At 47.0% G+C, this 23,381-nt stretch overlaps 1 protein-coding gene across 4 annotated transcripts in view; it reads right to left on the bottom strand.

The window, feature by feature from the left end:
- Positions 1–23,381, bottom strand: part of LOC140203988 (tubulin polyglutamylase TTLL6-like) — a 69,846-nt gene that overhangs the window by 8,613 nt on the left and 37,852 nt on the right. For 2 of the 4 annotated variants that reach the window (XM_072270203.1, XM_072270204.1), the window contains exons 8-12: positions 18,461–18,722; positions 14,743–14,924; positions 10,287–10,455; positions 7,734–7,907; positions 1,352–1,834 (exon numbers count right to left, since the gene is read on the bottom strand). In XM_072270203.1, the coding sequence (XP_072126304.1) occupies positions 1,352–1,834; positions 7,734–7,907; positions 10,287–10,455; positions 14,743–14,924; positions 18,461–18,722 (1,270 nt within the window). The remainder of the gene's footprint in view (positions 1–1,351; positions 1,835–7,733; positions 7,908–10,286; positions 10,456–14,742; positions 14,925–18,460; positions 18,723–23,381) is intronic. The other 2 variants (XM_072270206.1, XM_072270205.1) reach the window with 2 other exon arrangements.

Here is a 23,381-nt window from a genome sequence, read left to right as displayed (position 1 = left end):
ATGGGGAGAAGGCAGGAGAACAGGGTTGAGAGAGATAGTAAATCAGCCACGATGGAATGGCAGAGCAGACTCAATGGGCCAAATGGCCTAATTTTGCTCCTATGTCTTATGGTCTTACAGAGGCCAAAAAATTCATGAAGTCTGCTCCAGTTTCTAGTATTTTCTAAAATTTTGTCATTTTAAAATGAATTTTATAAGCTCAATGGTAGAGTATTTGACTGCAGATTAGCAGCCAAAGAGTCATTTAGTTCATAAATAGGCCTTTCAGCACATCCAGGCCGTGCCAATTTATTAATCTGCCGAGTGCTGTCATCCAGCACCTGGACTGTAGCCATTCCTACCCTCCCATCTATGGACCCATCCAAACTTCTCTTCAATATTGCAATCTAACTACAATGTACCACTTCCGCTGGCAGCTCATTCCACACTCGTACCACTCTAGGAGTGAAGAAGATTCCCCTCAGGTTCCCCTTGAACACTCACCTTTCACCCTTAACCTATGACCTCCAGTTCAGTGCCACCCAACCTCAGTGGGAAAAGCCTGCCTGCCTTTACACTATGGATACTTCTCATCATTTTGTATACCTCAATCAAGTCTCCCCTCCACCTCCTACGCCCCGGGGAATGAAGTCCCAAACAATTCAGCCTTTTCCTATAACTCAGGTCCTCAAGTCCCTGTAATCGTGGTTGGCATTAGGGCAAAGGGACCGATAGCTCTGTGACTATGACTTGGGCTTCCTGTTGACACAGGCCTTGGTCAATTCAAATTCTCAACTTGCCTATGTGTGATTTAGAACATAGATCATCGAACACCACAGCACAGTGCATTCCTTTTCACCCACCATGTTGTACCAACTTTTAACCTACTTTAAGATCAATCTAACCTTTCTCTCCTACTTAACCCTCTATTTTTCCATCATCATGTGCCCATCTAAGCATTTCCTGAACGCCCCTAATGTATCTGCCTTTAGCACCACCCATGACAGGGTGTCCATGCACCCACTGCTCTCTGCCTCTATCATCCCCTCTATATTTCCCTCCCATCGCCTCGAAATTATGTTTCCTGGCATTTGCCATTTCTGCCTGGGAAGAAAACTCTGGCTGTCCAATTAATCTGTCTTATACACTTCCATCAAGTCACCCCTCATCCTTCTTTGCTCCAAAGAGAAAAGCCTCAGCTGGCTAAACCTATCTTCACGAGACATGCCCTCCAGTTCAGGCAGCATCCTGGTAAATCTCCTCTGCACCTTACCTAAAGCTTCCACATCCTTCCTGTAATGAGGTGACTAGAACTGAACACAATACTCCCAAGCGTAGTCTAACTAGGGTTTTGTTAGAGCTGCAACATTACCAGTAGAGGTGGAGATTGTGACTCCTGCCCATTTTCATCTCCCGCCTCCTGCTGCGCCAGGTCTTTGGCCTCTTTCACAGCTTGGGGCTCCAGTGGGACCAGATCTTGTACCTGCTGCTGATCCCCGTCTTCGGCCTCTTGTTTATCCAGGACTTGGGCCTGCTGTTGTAACTTTTGCACATTGGCCTCCGGTTGGTTCACTGCCTCACTCACAGCATTTCCCTCTTGCTCTTGTGCTTCAGCAGGGATCTCTGATGGAACCTCTGTCTGCTGCTGCTTCTGGCCTGGTTCTTTCTGCTCTGCTTGGGATTGGTTCTGGAGCAGCGAGCAGTGTTCTGTGCCATCGGCCTCCTGTTCAGAAACCAGCTCTGGCTCAACATCTGCTCTTCCTGGAGACAACTCACAGCTGTGGCCCACATTCTTCTCCTCCCAGCCGCCTGCTCGCTGGCTTGGGCTGGAGACAATTCCTAGCACTTGGCTGGTCTGAAGGATACAGAAGAAAAAAAACTTTGAAAACAGCTGGCATTTTAAAACACTCAGTAAAAAACAATCTTGGCAGTCAGTGTCAGATGAACTTCCTGAACTTGTGACGCTCAGAATACCATTCAGTTTCGCCTCAAAGACTCAGAGAGGCGTGCAGGAGGATCCTTGACAATGACACCAGTGACAAGAACACGATGTATTCAAAGATTTATTTCCATGATATTATAGAATAACATGACACTAATAATGCCATTCCTGATACCGGAACAGGTCAGTGAGCAGCTGGCCCAGGGAGAGGGGACCATTTAATGTGGTGAGATGTGAGAAGCCCCAGTGCTACTGCCCTTTCAGACAGGTGATGAAGGCAGATTTATTAGAGGCAATCAAATACTGGAGGGTGGGTCAAGAGAAACTGCTTTCAGCCGCAGGAGGGTCAATAACTGGAGGAAAGAGATTGAAGATAATTCTTAAGCTGCCATAAATCTCTTCACTTTGGCTACTGAGATTCCAGTTCCTCGATTTCCGCTCAGGCCTCTTGTTCAGTCTGGAATCAGCCTAGGCCTGGGTCAGAGGGGCAATGAAGTAATTTCTTTTTAACATAGACAGTTGTGATTTAGAATTCACTGTAGCCTGGCCTACTGAGTTCCTCCAGCATTTTGTGTGCGTTATTTTAGATATTTCCCTGAAGGGTAAACGCCACAGGGGAGCTGGACTATAATGTGTGGTTAAAGGTGTAGCTGGGTGGTGGGGTGGAGATACATCTCTACCAAAGGAGATGTAAGGTGATCCTTCCTTCCACTAGTCTGCAGGTCACCCTTGGGCAAGGAATAGCACCTGCTTAGCCCTCCCGATCAGCGTCACATGAAACCACGGAAGCAGGTGGTGGTTGGTTGTACAAACAGCCAGTGCATATCACAAGTCCTGGTTATACGACCACTGATGCCAGGCAGACAGTCTCTGAACAGTATTGATAATGGCTAGGGTCACCCGTCTTGTAAAGACACTGGCCCAGAAGAGGTTTGCCATTTCCCACAGTGCCAAAGACCATGATTGCCCACATCATACGGCATGACACATAATGATGATGGTGAAAGGAGTAAGAAAGTAAAATATCCTTTAAACAGAGAGATAGAGATAGAGAGAGAGAGAGAGAGAGAGAGAGAGAGAGAGAGATAGAGATAGAGAGATAGAGATAGAGAGAGAGAGAGATAGAGAGAGATAGAGAGAGAGAGAGATAGAGAGAGAGAGAGAGAGAGAGAGATAGAGAGAGATAGAGAGAGATAGAGAGAGAGAGAGAGAGAGAGAGAGAGAGAGAGATAGAGATAGAGATAGAGATAGAGATAGAGAGAGAGAGAGAGAGAGAGAGAGAGAGAGAGAGAGAGAGAGAGCAACATCACAGAATGTTACTGTACCGGGAGAGCTGGGGAGGGGGGGGGGCAGGGTCCACAGAAAGTTAGCTGTGAGTAATGTAGATAATGGCAAAGGCAAATGGAATTCAACACACAAAATACTGGAGGAACTCAGCAAGTCAGTCAGCATCTATGGAAATGAATAAACAGTTGACGTTTCCGGGCCAAGACCCTACATCAGGACTGGAAAGGGAAGGGGGAAGAAGCCAGAATAAAAAAGGTGGGGAGAAGGGAAGGAGGACATGCTGGAAGATTATGTGTGGAGCTAGGTGGGTGGGGGAGCAGGATGAAGTAAGAAGCTGGAAGGTGATAGATGTAAAAGGTAAAAGGGCTGGAGAAGAAGGAATCTGATACGAGAGGACAGTGGACCACAGGAGAAAGGGAAGAAGGAGAAGTACCAGGGGAGGTGATAGGGAGATGTGGAAAAGAGGCCAGAATGGGGAATTGGAAGCAGGAGGGAAAAAATTACTGGTAGTTGGAAAAATAGAAGTTCATGCCATCAATGAAAAGCAAGGTTTTGGGGCAGATTTCACTACTACAGCAGACAGGTAAGAAAGGTCCCAGTGGTACAGGGGAGACAGTAGGCTAGGAAGATGAGAAGAAAGTTCTTTAGCCAGAGAGTGGTGAATCTGTGGCATTTATTGCCACAGTCAGCTGTGAAGGCCGAGTATTTTTGTATATTTAAGGCAGAGGTCAGTCAGGGCATGAGGGGATAAAGGGAGAAGGCAGGAGATTGGGGCTGAGAGGGAAAATGAATCAGCCATGATGAAATGCAGAGCGGACTAATGGCCTAATTCTGCTCCCATATCTTGTGGTTTTATGATATTGGGAACCCCTGACCTAAACCCTTCCAGCTTCTAACTTTATCCATCTTCCCCCTTACCTGGTCTCACCTATCACCTGCCAGCTTCTACTCCTTCCCTCCACGCTCCCACCACTTCCCAGTCTTATTCTGGCTTCTTCCCAGTTCCTTTCCAGTCCTGATGAGGGGGTCTCAGTTTCAAACATCGACTCTTTATTCCTCACCAGAGTTGCTGCCTGACCTGCTGAGTTCCTCCAGCACTTGGTGTGTGTGTGTTGTGGGTTGGAAGCAAAATATGCCTGACCCTGATGGACTGCCAAAGGCTGAGGGAGACACAATCTCCACCTACTGGCTGTTTATTAAAATGTAAACCAATACAGGAAAAAAAGAATTGTAGTCAGCATAGAGCAGACATGATTACATCGCACGGCAGGGCAGGCTTCTGACAACCAAGTCCAGCTCCTGGCCTTCACGTCTGGCTGAGCTACTAAGACTGCTGGAACCGTTTCTACTGACAGGAGAAGGCACCTAGGTGGGTTACTGATGCCTTAAAACCAGTCGCTTTGGGCTGATGCCAAACTGTCGATCTCTGCCATTCCTTTGCATTCATCAGCTGCATGGAGAGAGCTAGCCTGCTGTGTGGGCAACAACTTGCTCTCCGTGTTGTACTTCCCTGGCTTGCACATCATGTAGACAGCTAGGACACAACATCCATGGTCCATTCTGACCAATGCAGAACCTCCAGGTCTAGCTCATTAACAGACTCCTTCAGCGGACTGGAGGACAGTCTCCATGTGAAAGACCGGAAGAACTGAAGACATTGGAGTAGAGTTAGGCCTTTCAGCCTATCGAGTCTGCTCCGCTGTTTCATCATGGCTGATCTATTTCCCTCTCAAACCCATTTTCCCTTTACCCTCTGACGCCTTATCTAATCATTTGGTGATGTGTTGCCTGAGCTGCCTATTCAAACATCCAATATCAGTCCATCCTTTCTGAGATAAGGGGCCCAAAAATGCACACAAGACTCCAGGTGAGGCCTCACTGCTGCCTTATAAAGCCTCAGCATTACATCCTTACATGCAGAAAGACTGGAATCCTCTCTCTCTCGCTCACGCTGACACCAAGCTGTCTGGCCAGGGCAAACATCTGCCAACAGGTTTGGTTGCTAACTTGAAAGCCAGCTCACGTTCCCAACCTCCAAACCAAGGCCCCGCTTGGGCTGAAGGCTAAAGCAGTGAAAAGACCCGTTGGCGTGACCCTCAAACGTTCCTTCAAAGATATCCCTGCAGCTGAGGACAGGAGTCCTTTAATAGAACATACAACAGTATAGTACAGGAACAGGCCCTTCGGCCCTCAATGTTGTGCCAGACCAATTAAATTAGTAATCAAATAGCTAACTAAGCTCATCTCTCCTGCCTACACAATGTCCATATCCTCCCATCTTCCTCACATTCATGTGCCTATCTAAACGTCTCTTAAAAATCTCTAATGTATCTATCTCAGCCACCACCGCAGGCACCCACCACTCTCTGTGTAAAAGATCCGCTCTCACATCTCTGAAATTACCCTCACTCACCTCCTCCTCTCCTTGGACTCCCGCTCTGGTTCTCTGCCTGCTCTGGATCTTCTCATCTCGAGTTGCCGACAGGACATCGACTTCATCACTCCTTCACTCCTCCACTGAATGCACTGCCCTCTACTCTCCCCGCACCAATCCCAACCTGACCATCAAACTGCCTCCAAAGCCAGTATATCCTTCCTCAAGTATGGAGACCAGAACTGCATGTAGTACTCCAGGTGCAGCCTCACCAGTACCCTGTACAGTTGCAGCATAACCTTGCTGCTCTTCAACTCAGTCCCTCTGGTAATGAAGGCCAATACTGTATTCCATTTGCATTCGTGATAGCCTGCTGCACCTGCAAACCAACCTTTTGTGATTCATGCACAAGTACTCCCAAGTCCCTCAGCACAGCAGTATGCTGGAAATTTTTACTGTTTAAATAATAATCTGCTCTTCCATTTTTCCTTCCAAAGTGGATGACATCGCATTTACCAACATTGTACTCCATCTGCCAGAGCCTTGCCCACTCACTTAACCTATCTATACGTATCTCTCTGTATCTTCTGCACAATTTACTTTTCCACTCAATTTGGTATCATCAGCAAACTTAAGCGATACACTACACCCGGTTCCCTCTTCGAGATGGTTAATATATATCGTGAACAGTTGCAGGCCCAGCACCGACCCGTATGGCACCACCGCTCACTACTGATTGCCAACCAGAGTAACACCCATGTATCCCAACTCTGCTTTCTTTCAGTTGACCAATCCTGTATCCATGCTAATACATCACTCCAACTCTTTGCATCCTTATCTTATGGATAAGTCTTTTATGCAGCACCTTATCAAACACATCCAGAAATCCAAGTAAATAACGTCCATCTGTTCCCCTCTATCCACTGCACTTGTTATATCCTCAAAGAACTCCAGTAACTTTGTCAAACAGGATCTGCCCTTGCTGAATCCATGCTGCATCTGCCTGATGGATCCATTTCTTGCCAGATGCCTCGCTATTTCTTCTTTAATGATAGCTTCAAGCATTTTCCCAACTACAGATGTTAAACTAACTGACCTGTAGTTACCTGCTTTTGCCTACATCATTTTTCGAACAGTGGCGTGACATTTGCCGTCTTCTAATCCACCAGAACCTGCCCACAGTCCAGAGAATTTTAGTTTATTTTCTTTCCTTATTCCCTTTCTTTATTAATTGCTTGATGGGTCTTTGTTGTTTTTTGAAATTTTCCCAGTCTTCCAGTTTCCCACTACTCTTGGAGGCTTTCTATTCACACGCTTTTAGTTTGACACCTTCTTTAATTTCCTTAGTTATCCAAGACTGGTTCTCCCCACCCCTATTGTCCTTGCTTTTAACTAGAATATACTTTTGTTGAGCACCGTGAAAAATCTCTTTGAAAGTCTTCCACTGCTCCACCATATAGCCTGTATTCCCAGACTACTTTTGCACCCTCCATTTGTATGGGAAACCGAGTCATACTGTGATCACTCTTTCCGAGAGGATCCCTAACTACAAGATCACTAATTTTACCTTTCTCATTGCACAGGACCAGATCTAAGATAACAGATTCTCTTGTAGGTTAAGTAACACGCTGTTCAAGAAAGCCATCATTACGCGTTCTATGAAGTCCTCCACAAGACTGTCTTGACCAACTTGATTCACCCAATCTATGTGCAAGTTAGTCTCCATGATAACTGCCGTTCCATTCTCACGTGCCTGAGATATTTCTGTTTACTGCCTGTGCCACTGTAATGTTATTATTTGGTGGCCGATCGACAACTCCCACCAGTGATTTTTTTTCCCTTACTGTTCCTAATCTCTACCTAGATGGACTCAACATTCTGCTCCTTAGATCTTATATCGTCTCTCACTGTCGCCCTAATCTCATCCTTAGAGCGCTACCCCACCTCCCTTACCTTCCTGCCTATCATACCGTATAACCTGATATCCTTGGATATTTAATTCCCAATCTTGACTTAGCTGAGATGTCGCTTTGAGCTGAGCTGTAAATCATCTACAAGATGTCAGCTCAGCTGAAATCATCTACATCTCGTAGATTAAATCATTCGTCCCACCTAAGGTGACTTAGCACGTCAACCAAGAGAAACTCTTACAGGAGTGGAGGATGATGACGTCTGCAGTCCTTCTGGTGACTTTGGCTTCACCAAGATCAACAGGGTCGGATTCTCCTGCAACTGGGACTCTTCTTGCAGGTTCTCTTCAGGGAACGCCCGTTCTTTGAGGAGCATTTCCTTCTGCTCCTGACTCTGCTGAATTTCCCCGTGCATCTGCCTGGAGAGATAGCGAGATTTTCAATACCAAGCCATTGCACCAATATTAACAATGCCCTCTCCCACCCCTTCAATGTTCCAACCTCATGCCCAGTAGGGCCAGCACGCTCGGCTGTTCCAGAGGGAGCAGTACCGGGGGCAAGAATCACCGGCGAGTCTAACATTGAGGGGGGTGGGGTGCTCTTTGACATAGGAATGGGAAGTGTACCTGACCTTGCACTCAACGTCAGTAAGACCAAAGAACTGATTGCAGACCTCAAAGGGTAAGATGAGGGAACACACATCAGTCCTCACAGAGGGATCAGAAGTGGAGAGAGGGAGCAATTTCATGTTCCTGGGTGTCAACATCTCTGAGGATATCGATGCAGTTACAAAGAAGGCACAACATCGGCTATATATCATGAGGAAGCTGAGGTGATTTAGTATGTCTGCAAAACACACTTGCAAATCTCTACAGATGTACCATGGAGAGCATTCTAATCGGCTGCATCACCATCTGGTATGGTGGTGGGGGTGGGCACTGCACAGGACCGAAAGGAGCTACAGAAAGTTGTGAACTCAGTCAGCTCCATCATGAGCACTAACCTCCCCAGCATCCAGGGCATCTTTAAGGAGCGATGCCTCAAAAAGACGGCCTCCACCATCAAGGACCCCCATCGCCCAGGGCATGCCCTCTTCTCACTACAACCGTCAGGGAGAAGGTACAGGAGCCTGAAGGCACAAACTCAACAACTCAGGAACAGCTCCTTCCCCTCAGCCATCAGGTTTCTGAATGGACAATGAAACCATGAACACGAGCTTGCTACTTTTCTCCCCCTCTTTTTGCACTACTTCATTAATTTAACTATTATATATATATATACAGTCATTCACAGTTGTGATTATTATGTATTACATTGTACTGCTACCACGTAACAACAAGTTTCACGACGTACCCCAGTGATATGAAACCAAGTTCTGATTCTGTTCCATATCACCAGTGATGAATCACCACGCTTGATCAGAATCAGGTTTCACATCATTGACGTATATCAGGAAAGTTGTTGTGAAACTTGCGACATAAAAACACTGTAAGTTGCAATAGGAAACATACTAAAAATTAAACTAAATGAGTAGTGCAAAAAGACTGCAAGAAACAGTGAGGTGGTGTTCCTGGGCTCAACGTCCATTCTGAAATCCGGTGGCACAGGGGAAGAAGCTGTTCCTGAATCGTTGACTGTGGGTCTTCAGGCTCCTGTACCTCCTCCCTGATGGTAGCAATGAGAAGAGGACATGTCCTGGATGGTGGGGGTCCTTAATGATGGTAAGAATATATAGCTGTAGAGGGACAGAACTTAGAACCTGACAGCACAGTACAGGCCCTTCACCCCACGATGTGGTGCTAATCTTTAACCTACTTTAAGGTCAATTTAACCTTTCCCTTCCACAGAGCCCTCCATTCTTCTATCATCCATGTGCCTATCTAACAGTCTCTTTAATGTCCCTAATGTATCTGCCTCTACCACCACCCCTGGCAGGGTGTTCCATGCACTCACTACTCTCTGTGTAAAGAATTTACCTCTGACATCCCCCCTATACTTTCCTCCAATTACCTTAAAATGATGCCCCCCCCTCCCCATTAGCCACCTCCAACCTGGGAAAAAGTCTCTGACTGCCCATTTGATCTATGCCTTTTTCATCTCCTTCATCAAGCCACCTCTCACCCTCCTTTGCTCCAAAAAGAAAAGCCCTAACTCGTTCACCCATTCCCATAAAGACATGCTCTCTGATCTGGGCAGCATCCTGGTAAATCTCTGCACCTTTCCAATCATGAGGCAACCAGAACGCGACGCAATTGTGTTGTGGGTGGTGGGGAAGTGATGTGGGATTAGAAAGAGGGTGAAAGGATTGGGGAGGGATTATAGAGGGGTAGTAGAGAATGTGGTTAAGACCATAAGATGCAGATCAGAATTAGGCCATTTGGCCCATCAAGTCTGCTCTGCCATTTCATCATGGCTGATCCATTTTCCCTCTCAGCCACAATCTCCTACCTTCTCCCCTTATCGCTTCATGCCCTGACCAATCAAGAATCTATCAGCATCTGCTTTAAATATACCCAATGACTTGGCCTCCACAGCCGTCTGTGGAGCAAATTCCACGGATTCACCACTCTCTGGCTAAAGAAATTCCTCCTCTCCTCCTTTCTAAGAGGACACTCCTCCGCCTCTGTTCTGAGGCTGTGTTCCCTGGTCCAAGACTCTCCCTCCATAGGAAGCATCTCCCACATCCACTCTTTCGAGGCCTTTCACCGCTTGACAGGTGATGGGACACTGGGTGGCTGTGGGACACTGGAGAGGGAGGGAGGGAGGGGGCAGGACTGGGAGGGGCAGTGTAAACCTGCCTGACATGTTCTTCCCGAGCCTTGGAGTCAACTGTTTCCAAGAACTTCTCGTATTTCTCTGAAGTGGAGCTCGGGTAGATCCTTTTGAAGTTCCCCATGTTTTCGTCTTCGTACTTCTCCACCTGTTCCACCCAGGTAGCCTGGTTGTTTCGTGTCTCGTCAGCTCTAATATGAAAGCAAAGAGGAGGTGTCAGTTATTCCTTTTGAAAATCGATCTCTTGCCATAAGACCAGAAAACGCAGGAGCAAAATGAGGCCATTCAGCCCATCGAGCCTGCTCCAGAATTCCATCACGGCTGAGATATTTTCTTTCTCCAGCCTTCTCTCCATAACCTTTGACCCCCCCTTACTAAACAAGAACCTATCAACCTCCACTTACCCAATGACGTGGCCTCCACAGCCATATTTTGCAATTATTTCCACAGATTCACCACCCCCGACTGTAGAAATCCCTCCTTGTCTCTGTTCGAAAGGGACATTCTTGTATTCTCAGGCTGTGTCCTCTGGTTTTAGATTCCCGTACAGAAAGAAGCCGCCTTTCTACATCCACTCTGCCTAGGCCTTTCAATATTTGATAGATTTCAATGTGATCCTCCCACATTTTTCTAAACTCCAACAAGTACAGGCCCAGGGCCATCAAACGCTCCTCAAAACTTAACCCTTTCATTCCCAGGATCATTCTTTTGAACCTCCTCTGGACTTTCTCCAATGCCAGCCCATCTTTTTTTGATGTTAAAGGGCTGAAATGGCTAGCACGAGAGGGCACAGTTTTAAGGTGCTTGGAAGTAGATACAGAGGAGATGTCGGGGTAAGTTTTTTTACACAGAGAGTGGTGAGTGCGTGGAATGGGCTGCCGGCAACGGTGGTGGAGGCGGAAATGATAGGGTCTTTTAAAAGACTCCTGGATAGGTACATGGAGCTCAGAAAAATGGAGGGCTATGGGTAATCCGAGGTTCGGCACAGCTCTGTGAGCCAAAGGGCCTGTATTGAGCTGTACTTTTCTATGTTTCTATCATTATGTGCTGGGTCATATGACATCATCATTATGTGCCGTGCTGTATGACATGGGCGATCTTGGTCCCATGGCCATGATTGGGCCATGGCCCCATGGGAAGCAGGGATTTAGATTCTTAGACCACTGGGATCTGTTTTGGGGCAAGGATGAATTGTACAAAAGGGACGGGTTGCACCTTAAGAGGCGGGGGACCAGCATTCTGGCAGGCAGGTTTGCCACTGCTACACTGGTGTGTTTAAACTAAATAGTGGGGGGGGGGGGGGGAAGAGAGGAAATATAAGGATGGAATTAAAGAGAAAGAGAGAATAAGGAAAGTTAAGAAAGACAACAGAATTACAGGGCAGAAAGCTCAGGAAGGGATCGGAGAGTATGGCCAAGTGCAATAGGAATCGATGTGAAAGGTGAGGGGAGTACTCTAATGGATTAAAAGTATTATATATCAATGCACGGAGTATAAGAAATAAAGTGGATGAGCTTGAGGCTCAGTTGGAAATTGGCAAGTATGATGTTGTAGGAATAACAGAGACATAGCTGCAAAAGGACCAGGGCTGGGAAATAAATATTCAAGGGTATACGTCCTATCAAAAGAACAGACAGGTGGGCAGAGGGGGTGGGGTGGCTCTGTTGGTGAGGAATGAAATTCAGTCCCTTGCAAGGGGCGACACAGAATCAGGAGATGTAGAGTCAGTATGGATAGAACTGAGAAATTGTAAGGGCAAAAAGACCTTAATGGGAGTTATCTACAGGGCCCCAAACAGTAGCCTGGATATAGGGTGCAAGTTGAATCAAGAGTTAAAATTGGCATGTCACAAAGGTAATGCTACAGTTGTCATGGGGGAGTCAAGGGATATGGGGAGAAGGCAGGAACAGGGTACTGATTGTGAATGATCAGCCATGATCACAGTGAATGGTGGTGCTGGCTTGAAGGGCTGAATGGCCTACTCCTGCACCTATTGTCTATTGTCTATTGATTGCTCTTGGCAAAGTTATCTACAGAAGTGGTCTGCCATTGCCTTCTTCTGGGCCAGTGTCTTTAAAAGACGGGTGAACCTAGTCATTATCAATACTCTTCAGAGATTGTCTGCCTGGCGTCAGTGGTCACATACCCAGGACTTGCGATCTGCACCGGCTGCTCATACGACTATCCACCACCTACTCCCTGATCAGGGGGCTAACCAGGTGCTACATCTTGTCCAAGGGTGACCTGCAGGCTAGGGGGGGGGGAAGGGGCACCTTACACCTCCTTTGGTAGAAACGTATCTCCGCCCGCTACCCAGAACTGCTCACAATGCTCCAAGTGCGGTCTGACCAGTGCCTTATAAAGCCTCAGCATTACTTCCTTGGTGATATGTTCTAGTCCTCTCGAGCGCAGTCTAGTCCACAGTCCTCACTCCACCTCTGCCTGCCTGCTGAATCCACCTCCTTTCCCCTTTGTTGCAGCTCTAAGCAGCAGGAGAAACTTCTGACACAAGAAAGTCTGCAGTTACTGGAAATCCAAAATGCTGGAGGAACTCAGCAGGTCAGGCAGCATCTGTGGAAGGGAATAGACAGTCGACATTTCGGGCTGAGACCATTCATCTGGACTGGAAAGGAAGGGGAAGATGCCTGAATAAGAAGGTGAGGGGAGGAGAAGGAGGATAGCTGGGAGGTGATAGGTGAAGCCAGGTGGGTGGGAAAGGTCAAGGGCAGGAGAGGAAAGAATCTGATAGGAGAGCAGAGTGGACAACAGGAGAAAGGGAAGGAGCAGGGGACACAGAAGGATGTAATAAGCATGTGAGAAGAAAAGAATGGAGGAAGGAATAGTGAAGAATGGGGGGGGGGGGGGGTTGAAATTTGTTTTCCAGAAGGAGAAATCGATATTCATACTGTCACGCTGGAGGCTACCCAGACACAATATAAGGTGTTACTCCTCCACCCTGAGGGTGGACTCACCTTGGCACGAGGAGGCCGTGGACCGACACGTGGGAATGGGAATCAGAATTAAAATCTTTGGCCACCAGAATGTCACGCTGGTGGCGGATGGCACAGAGGCGCTCGGCAGCTATGCCTGAGCAGTGGGAAAATGTGGAACTTTAAAATGTGCAGGGAATAGCAGCAATACTTTGGAGGGGAAGCTTTTATAAAAGGATAGGAGAGGCTAACATTAAGATCGAGGATCAACTTTATGCACCAGATAAGTTTGCACGTATTTGGAATTCACTGCGTGGTGTTGGTCAGGGCATGACAGGCGACAAAATCCAACAATGTACAACATTATACAGAATAAAGAAAAGAGATTCCGCAGGTGCTGGAAATCCAAAGTAACAGACACAAAATGCTGGAGGAACTCAGCAGGTCAGGCCGTATCTATGGAAAGGAATAAACAGTCAATGTTTCTGGCCAAGACCCTCCATTAAAGAATAAGGAAGTAGACAAAGGTAAGCCAGAGGTTAAAGTTTAGATATGGAATATAATGTGCATAAATATATAAATACCAATATGGATTTACAAAGTAGACAGCGTATCAAAATGTGGTTTATAGTGTTTACAGTTCAGTGCAGTGACAGGGTAATAGTTAGAGGGGGTTGGGGGTCGGTGGGGGAGTAACTAGGATGGTTGATCAGATGAACTGCCTGAGGGGAAAAAATCTTTTGAGATGGCATGAGGTCTCTTGTTTTCAGAAACCCAAGGTGCTTTCCCGAAGGGAGCTTTTGGAAAAGTGAGTTTGCAGAGTGGGTACAGTCTTCAATGATTTTCCTGCCCACTTCTTTATTCTGAATGCATACATCGGCTTCCCCTTCTGGGGAAATAGTCCTTCCCCCTTCCCTCTGCTTCTGTTTCCCACTCTCGCCTCTTACCTCTTCTCACCTGCCGATCACCTTCCCCTGGTCCTCCTTCCCTTTCTCCCACGGTCCACTCTCCTCTCCTATCAGATTACTTCCTCTCCAACCCTTCACCTTTCCCACCCACCTGGCTTTACCTATCACCTTCTAGCTATCTTCCTTCCCCTCCCTCCCCACATCTTTTTATTCCTTTCCAGTCCTGAAGAAGGGTCTTGGCCCAAAATGGCGACTGTTTGTTCATTTCCGTAAGAGGAGCAGAATTAGGCCATCTGGCCCATCGAAGCTGCTTTGCCATTTGATCACGACTGATCCCTTCCCATCTCAGCCTCAATCTCCTGCCTTCTCCCCATAACCCCTCATGCCCTGACTAATCAAGGATCTATCAACCTCTGCCTTAATTATACCCGATGACTTGGCCTCCACTCCCATCTGTGGCGATGAATTCCACAGATTCACCACCCTCTGGCGAAAGAAATTTCTCGTCATCTCTGTTCTAAATGGGTGCTGCCTGGCCTGCTGAGTTCCCCCAGCACTTTGTGTGTGCAGCTGAATTTGACAGCAGGAATATTCATTAATTATCGTTGCCCAACGTGGCACTCTTCAGTCTTTCAGTCACCTGTACTCCCGCGACCACCAGATCTTAGGCAGCTGTTCCTTCTTTCGCGGCCTCTCTTCCTCCATGTCTTTCTGCCGGCCACAAGCTGCAAGGTTAATCATGCAGAGTGTATCATAAAGAAGATCCTCCTTCACCTCTTGATCAAGATTGGAGTCCATCACAGAGCTCAGGGAATGCTTAACCTGCAACATTAATAATTAAAAATTAATAGTGTTGGCCAAAAAGAACAACAGTCTACAAATCAGTGAATTCAAATGAATCAAGGGCAGTGGAAGTAGGCAAACAAACTGTCTTTGTTCTTGCCACATGCTGAAAGGAGGTGGAGGTGGCCATTTTGTGAGACTGTCCTTGCACACCCTCCATTTTGTGAACTCTTCGATTCTAGCTCTGGGATTATCTAATCGGAGCAATTGAATGTGGACGCAAGGAGTTTCAGCTAACGACCAGCTAACCCGGGACCACTCTCAGACAAGCAGCTATTTATAATGTAAAGTGGCAGACTTGGAGAAGAAATCTACAACCTCATTAGGCTCAGTGCCTGAGTCAGCTACCTTAACTGGTTTGAACCAGGCCGAGTTGAAAAAAACAAAGGCACGGTTCTGGGGGCAAAGACCATTGAACAATGCTGGCTGGAGCCCTGGACCAGAGCCATTAAGAAGGTGACCCAGGTAGGGTGCCACTTCTCAGCCCAGTTTTGCGTCCTATCAATGTCCCGCTGTAACCTCTGACAGCCCTCCACACTATCCACAACACCTCCAACCTTTGTGTCATCAGCAGATTTACTAACCCATCCCTCCACTTCCTCATCCAGGTCAATTGATGGCCACTGAGAGGTCGCGTTTTTCTCTGGTGGATGGACCGTAGGTGCTCGTTGAAGCAGTTTCCCAAACTGGGCCGGGTCTCTCCGATATACAGGAAGCCATACCAGGAGCACTGGATACAACAGATGACCCCAACAGACTCACAGGTGAAATGTTGCCTCACTTGGAAGGACCGTTTGGGCCCCGAATGGTAGTGAGGAAGGAGATCCAAGTGCAGGTGTGGAGGTTCTCCTGGTGGCCACCAATTTTAATTCTACTTCCTATTCCCATTCCATGTCAGTCCATGTCCACCTCTACTGCCACGATGAGGCCACACTCAGGTTGGAGGAACAACTCCTTATTCCGCCTGGGTAGCCTCCAACCTGATGACACAATTTCTCCTGCTTCCGGTAATGACCCCACCCCCCCCCACTTCACTATTCCCCACTCCCATTTTGCTCCCTCACCTTATCTCCTTACCTGCCCATCACTTCCCTCTGGTGCTCTTCCCCCTTCCCTTTCTTCCATGGCCTTCTGTCCTCTCCTATCAGATTCCCCCTTCCCCAGCCCTTTATCTCTTTCACCAACTTCTCAGATCTTTACCTCCCTACTCTCCATCTCCTGGTTTCACCTATCACCAACAACCTTGTTGTGTGTGTGTGTGTGTGTGTGTGTGTGTGTGTGTGTGTGTGTGTGTGTGTGTGTTGCTTTGGATTGCCAGCCTCTGCAGATTTTCTCTTGTTTTTAATCACCCTCTGGTGTCTTCCTCTCTGGAACCATTTTAATGTGGATTTAACTATGGACAAATGCCAGGTCTTTGTCTATGGGAACTATCATAAACGACCATGGTCCTCCACCCATCTACAGATGCATATCTTCCATTGTGTCATAGTCTAAGAGCACTAAAAGACAGAAGTAGGCCATTTGGCCCACCTAGTCCATGCCAAAATATTATTCTGCCAATTCCTATCAATCTGCACCTGTATCATAGACCTCGATACCCCTCCCATCCACATACTTATCTAAACTTTTCTTAAATGTCGCATCCACCACTTCTGCTGGCACACTCCCACCACTCTCTCAGTGAAGAAGATCCCTTTCATGTTCCCCTTAAACATTTCACCTTTCTCAATTAACCCACGACCTCTAGTTCTAGTCTCACCCATCCTCAGCGGCAAAAGCATGCTTCCATTTACTCTATGTTCCTCATGGTTTCGTACACCTTTATCAAATCTCCCTTGATTCCCTGTGCTCTAGAGAATAACTTTCCCTGTAACTCAGGCCCTTGAGACCCAGCAACATCCTTGTGAATATTCTCTGCTATCTTTCAAATCATTGATATCTTTCCTGTAGTTAGGTGACCAGAATACTCCAAAGTAGGCCTCACCAATATTTTCAAGAGCTTCAATCTAACAACTCAGCTTCTGTACTCAACAATTTGATTAACGAAGACCAATGTGCCAAAATCTCTCTTTATGAACCCCCATCTATCTGTTTCCACAGGGAGCAGATTTTGGGATAACAGTCAGAAAGTTGGTTTAACTTTTTTTTACCTTAAGGCTGTGATTGTCAAACTGTTTCTGCACTGTGTTCTGCTCTTCTACTCAAAGTCAAGTTCAAAGTAAATTTATTATCAAAGTACATATGACCATAGGCATATGTTGATTCACTAAGATTCACTTACTTGAGGACATTCACAGTATTTAAAAGGAATCAAACAAAACATCCAGAATAAATAAAGAAACAATAAATATCAAGAATATGAGATGAAGAGTCCTTCAAAGTGAGTCCATAGGCTGTGGGAGCAGTTCAATGCTGAGGTGAGTGAAGTTAAGCAAAGATATCCTCTTTGGACCAAGACCCTGTACCTTCTTCCTGATGGTTGAGTGGGATAATAACTGTTCCTGAACAGTTCCATTGAACTGTTGCTGCTAAGTTAACAAATTTCATGACACATACCGGTGATAATAAACCTGATTCTAATTCTGATCATATATGCCAATCTGCAACTGTGCCACAAGTTCATCGACCTTATTCTGTACTCTGCACACATCCAAATATAACACCTTTTCGATAACAATAATAATGGAAAAGCGGAAAAAAAACACAATAATAATGGGAAAAAACAGTAAATATAAATACATTAGATAGCTTATATGCATAGCTTGATTGTATGTCCATAAAGTGACACTGGGCACAGGAGTTTCTGTACATAAGGTGACTCTGACAGGAAATGATAAAGTAGTGGTGGTTGCGGGTATGTGGAGGGGTGGGTTAGCGGGTAGGGATGTTGATCAGCCTCAGTACTTGGGGACTTACTGACTGCCCATTACAGCGCTGGTGTTCAGGACAACAGTGAAGGTCCTCCATCTCTGGTGGTGTTCAGAGATTCCTTGATCATGCCCGTAGCTTCCTCTCGGTTTTCACTACTGTCGGACATGTAAGTCCCAGGTGGAGACTCAGGAACACCGCCACACTCAGATGTAGGCGGATTCTTCATTGCAGTTTGCGTAACGGTTTTGTTTTAGTGGTCAGTGCTGTTAGTGCTGAGTTCAGCCCTCGAACCTGGAGGACCGGTACACTGCTCTTAGTCTGGCCTCTACCCTTTGACCTGTTTGTCATGGGTGACCCTACCAAGAGCCAAAGCCTAAAGCCCCGGCTCCAGCGTGCAGACCTCTCCGGGTCATTGAGGCGCGCAAGCCTCCAAACCCTACAACACGGTTGTGGTCCTCTTGGAGGACTGCTAGGGGAAAGTAACAGTTTTTGAGCCTGCTGGTCCTGGTGTGGATGCTACAGAGCCTCCTCCCTGATGGGAGTGGGGACAAACAGTGAGCAGGGTTGGTGGGATCCTTCACGATATTACTGGCTATCCCATCATGATGTTACATTTGCATGTTTTATGCGGTCACCTAAATTACCTGCTTAATCTTTATGTATCCCAGAGGCGCGCGTACCTTCATCAGCCAGGGTTTCAAGGTGTGGTCCAGCAGGATGTCAAAGCCAAGGAGCTGAAAGCAAGCACTCCCAGACACGTGATTTGGGAAGCAGGTGAAGTAGGTGTTCCTCAGGGCCGGATACACAGACAGAATGGTTTTGATGATCACGTCTTCAATACTGCTCCACAGCACCTCCAGGTCATAGGCATTGCTCTCCATGTACTGGTTAAAGAAAGACAGCTTTCTGCAAGGAACAACATTTTACACAGCCGTCAGTTCTAATCTATCGCAGGCCACCGTTCATCCATCGGATGGCATTGCCGAGTGACTTCGCTGATCAAGTACTCTGCCCCACCATTTGTGTTATTGTGTGACAGGTCAATAGCACTGCAAGCCACAAGATAGACTGCGTATCCATTGAAGGAAATATCAGCTCTCTTGATTAATTTCCCCCCTTTTTGACAGGATTTATTGGAAGTGATTTCTTGCCGATTCATAGTTGCCTTTGAAAAGGTTGACTGCACCCTGAACGCACGATATTCCATCTTGTGAAGTTGCCTGGTGGTTTACATTCACAGTCAGAAAGCACTACAGTAAACAAACAGGCTCTTTGGCCCATCTAGTCCATGCTGAATCATTAATCTGTCTGGTCCCATTGACCGGCACCCAGTCTGTAGCCCTACCATCCATGTACAAATTTATCTTAAATGTTGAAATCGCACCTCCATCTATCTCTTCTGCTGGCAGCTTGCTCCATACTCTCACTACCCTCTGAGTGAAGAAGTTTCCCTTCATGTTCCCCTTAAACTTCTCACCTTTCACCCTTAACCCACGAGCTCTAGTTCTAGTCTCACCCTCCCAAGCTCCGTGTAACAAGCCTGACGTAACGAATCAGTGTTTCTAGAGTCGTTGTCATAGAAAAGTACAGCACAGGAACAGGCCTTTTGGCCCATCTAGTCCATGCCAAAACCTGCTAAACTGCCCACACCCATTGACCTGCACCAGGATCATAGTCCTCCATCCTATCCAAACTTCGCTGAAATGTTGAAACCGAGCACGCATGCAGCACTTGTGTTGCCAGCTCATTCCACACTGGTCACCACCATCTGAGTGAAGATGTTTCTCCTCATGTTTCCCTTAAACTTTTCACCTTTCACCCTAACCCATGATCCCTGGTTGTGGTCACACTCAACCTCAGTGGAAAAAGGCTGCTTGCATTTACCCTATCTCTACCCCTCATAATCTTCAATATTTCTGTCAAATCTCCTCTCAACCTTCTACATTCTAAGGAAGAAAGTCCTAACCTATTCAATCTTTCCTTATAACTCAGGGCCTCCAGACCCAGCTATATTTTTGTAAATTTTTCCTCTACTCTTTCAACCTTATTTACTATACATCTTTCCTGTAGGTAGGTGACCAGAACTGCATACGATTCTCCAAATTAGGCCTCACCAATGTCTTATACAACTTCAACATAACATCCCATCTCTTGTACTCAATATATTGATTTATGAAAGCCGATGTGACAACAGCTTTCTTTCTACCTGTGACACTACTTTCAACGAATTTTGGACCTCTAATCCCAGATCCCTTTGTTCTACCGCACTCCTCAGTGCCCTACCATTCACTGTGTAAGACCTTCCCCGGCTGGTCCTACCTAAGTGTAACACCTCGCACTTGTCTGCATTGACTTCCAGCTGCCATTTTTCCAGCTGATCCAGATCCCTCTGCAAGCCATGACCGCCTTCCTCACTGTCCACTATATCCTCAAACGTGGTGTCATCTGCAAATTTACTGATCCAGTTAACTACATTATCATCCAGAACACTGATAGAGATGACAAACAACAATGGGCCCAGCACTGGTCCCTGCAGCACACCACTGGTCACAGGCCTCCAGTCAGAGGGGCAAACCTCTACTACCACTCTCTGGCTTCTCCCACAAAGCCAATGTCTAATCCAATTTACAACCTATGCTGAATGCCGAGCGACTGAACCCTCTTGACCAACCTCACATACGGTACCTTGTCAAATGCCTTGCTAAAGTCCATGTAGACAACATCCACTGCTTTGCCTTCATCCGCTTTCCTGGTAACTTGCTCAAAAAACTCTCCAGGATTGGTTAGACATGACTTACCATGCACAAAGCCATGCTGACTATCCTGAATCAGTCCCATGTCTATCCAAATACTCATATATCCAGGAAGGGGTGCAGTCGAAACATCGACTGCACCTCTTCCTAGAGATGCTGCCTGGCCTGCTGCGTTCACCAGCAACTTTGATGTGTGTTGCTTGAATTTCCAGCACCTGCAGAATTCCTGTTGTTTACTCATATATCCAGTCCCTCAGAATACTTTCCAATAACTGTCCCACTACTGATGTCAGACGGAGCAGTCTGTAATTTCCTGGTTTATGTTTAGAACCTTTATTGTCACTAAGAATTATTTAAATATCTCTGCTAGGGCCCCTGCAGTTTCTGCACTAGCCTCCCCCAGGGTCTGAGGGAACAACTTGTCAGGCCCTGGGGATTTACCCACCCTGATTTTCCTCAGGACAGCAAGCACCTCCTTCTCTGTAATCTGCATAGGGTCCATGAACTTACGGCCCATTGCAAACAATGGTAAGGCCACAGCAGTGTTGTAGGCCTCAAATATGAAGAGGAAATGGGAGATTTCCCTCACTAAAGAGCTTTTTAGCAACAGCTCAATAGTTGCCATGTCTTACAGACCTTTATTCCAGATTTATCCGATCACTTATGTAAATTTGTCTGCCTTCATGGGATTTAGCTCACATTTCTTTTTTCTAGATCCATGGTTCTTGCTGGACACGAAATACCAGATTGGGACAATCTCAACTAGCCGGACATCCTAACAGATATTCTAATCCAGGTACATTCACTGTGGCAAGGGACATATAATTGACTCCTGCTCATTATTGTCATTATTTATTGATCATATATTTAGTTTGATCATTAATAATGACTCCTGTCTGCAGATTTGAATGAGAGAGTGTTTAGCATTGTCTTTCCACTCACTTTTATCTGTTATTTCAGTCACGGTCCAGTCAGTTGATTCCTCATTTCTGTTCATTTCCTTTTCCCCGTGTTTTACTTGGCTCCTTGACTAAGGCACCTGATTCTCATCCGAACTGGAAACATAATAACTCCGGCTTACATCTACTTGGGACTGGACCGTCACCTCAGCCAGTGCGGCGAAGCACGTTCCGGGCCGCTGAGAATACTGGACTCTAAGTTGCTTCGGTGCCTGGGGTTGCTTTGGGAACTCTGTCGTCTCGTGTCCAGCTGAGTATTGCCGGCCATTTGCCGCTACTTCGAGTCAAGATACGAACGGACTGTCGTTGTTTGGTTTTGTAGTTTCGTGTCCAGCTGAGTATTGCCGGCCGTTTGCTGCTACTCCGAATCAAGATACAAATAGTCTGTCGTTGTTTGGTTTTGTTGTTCTGCGTCCAAGTCCGGGCTCCGTATCCGAGTCCGAGTCCAAGTCCGGGCTCCGTGTCCGAGTCTGAGTCCGGGCTCCGTGTCCGAGTCTGAGTCCGGGCTCCGTGTCCGAGTCTGAGTCCGGGCTCCGTGTCCGAGTCTGAGTCCGGGCTCCGTGTCCGAGTCTGAGTCCGGGCTCCGTGTCCGAGTCTGAGTCCGGGCTCCGTGTCCGAGTCTGAGTCCGGGCTCCGTGTCCGAGTCTGAGTCCGGGCTCCGTGTCCGAGTCTGAGTCCGGGCTCCGTGTCCGAGTCCAGGCTCCATGTCTGAGTCCGAGTCCAGGCTCGGTGTCCAAGCTCCATAACCAAGCTCTGGGTCCGGACTACTCCGGTTTGTTGTCCATGTAAGCATCTAATCCTCACTCTCCGACCTTCCTCGCAACTATTAATAAACACACTTCTGTTAATGCTACCTCCGTGTCGGTGTTCTGCACTTGGGTCCACTTCCAGTCGTCCATTGCAACAATTTCAGCTTCACTCCGTTCCCTAAGGTTGTTATAGCTGTGGGGTGGTAATGGGGACCAGCTCCCGCTGCCTATTAAATGCTCCCAGTGGCGTGTGCCTCAATATTGCCTCTGACAACCAAGTCACAGCTCCTGGCCTTCACGTGTGGCTTAGCTACTAAGCCCGGATATGGAGAGCAAGCTGTTGCCCATGTAGCAAGCTCCCCATCTCCACGCAGTTGATGAACCCAAAGGAACGGCAGAGAGCAACACAGCCTGGTACCAGCAGCATCGCAGGAGTTGCCAGTCAGTGTTGAACTCAACGTGGGACTGCCGCAGACGTTCTCCCTCAGGGTTTACTCCTGAAGCCTTCCCTATGAGTGGGTGTAGTCGCAGGGCAATGGGAGGTTTGAGATCAGAGTTTTCCTTCTCCTAGATGAGGGGCCAGCCATGGTTGATGAGTCCCATCTGCCTGAAGCGACTGGATTTAAGATGCCATTAACTCACCTTTGCCCCTTCTCCTGTCAGTAGAAATGATTCTGCCCAGCTTAGTGGCTAAGCCACATGTGAAGGCCAGGAGCTAGACTTGGTTGTCAGAAGTTATTGGAGGGGATGGTACAGGATTCTAGGACAAGAGGGCATGACTTCAGGATTGAAGGACGTCCATTTAGAACTGAGATGCAGAGAAATTACTTTAGTCAGAGGGTGGTAAATCTGTGGAATTTGTTGCCATGAGCAGCTGTGGGGGCCAAGTCATTGAGTTCATTTAAGGCAGAGATAGATAGGTTCTTGATTAGCCAGAGTATGGGGTGAAAGCAGGGGAGTGGGAATGACTGAAAGAATTGGATCAGCCCATGATTAAATGGCAGAGCAGACTCAATGGGCCAAATGGCCCACTTCTGCCCCTATATCTGATGGTCTTATAGCATGCCATTGGGAGCATTCCGCCAGTTATGACAACCTGAAGTA

Source organism: Mobula birostris, chromosome 10 (assembly GCF_030028105.1).
Source record: "Mobula birostris isolate sMobBir1 chromosome 10, sMobBir1.hap1, whole genome shotgun sequence".
Lineage (NCBI taxonomy): Eukaryota > Metazoa > Chordata > Chondrichthyes > Myliobatiformes > Myliobatidae > Mobula > Mobula birostris.
The sequence above is the reverse complement of the archived record's forward strand: the minus strand, read 5'-3'. Positions and strand labels throughout refer to the sequence as shown.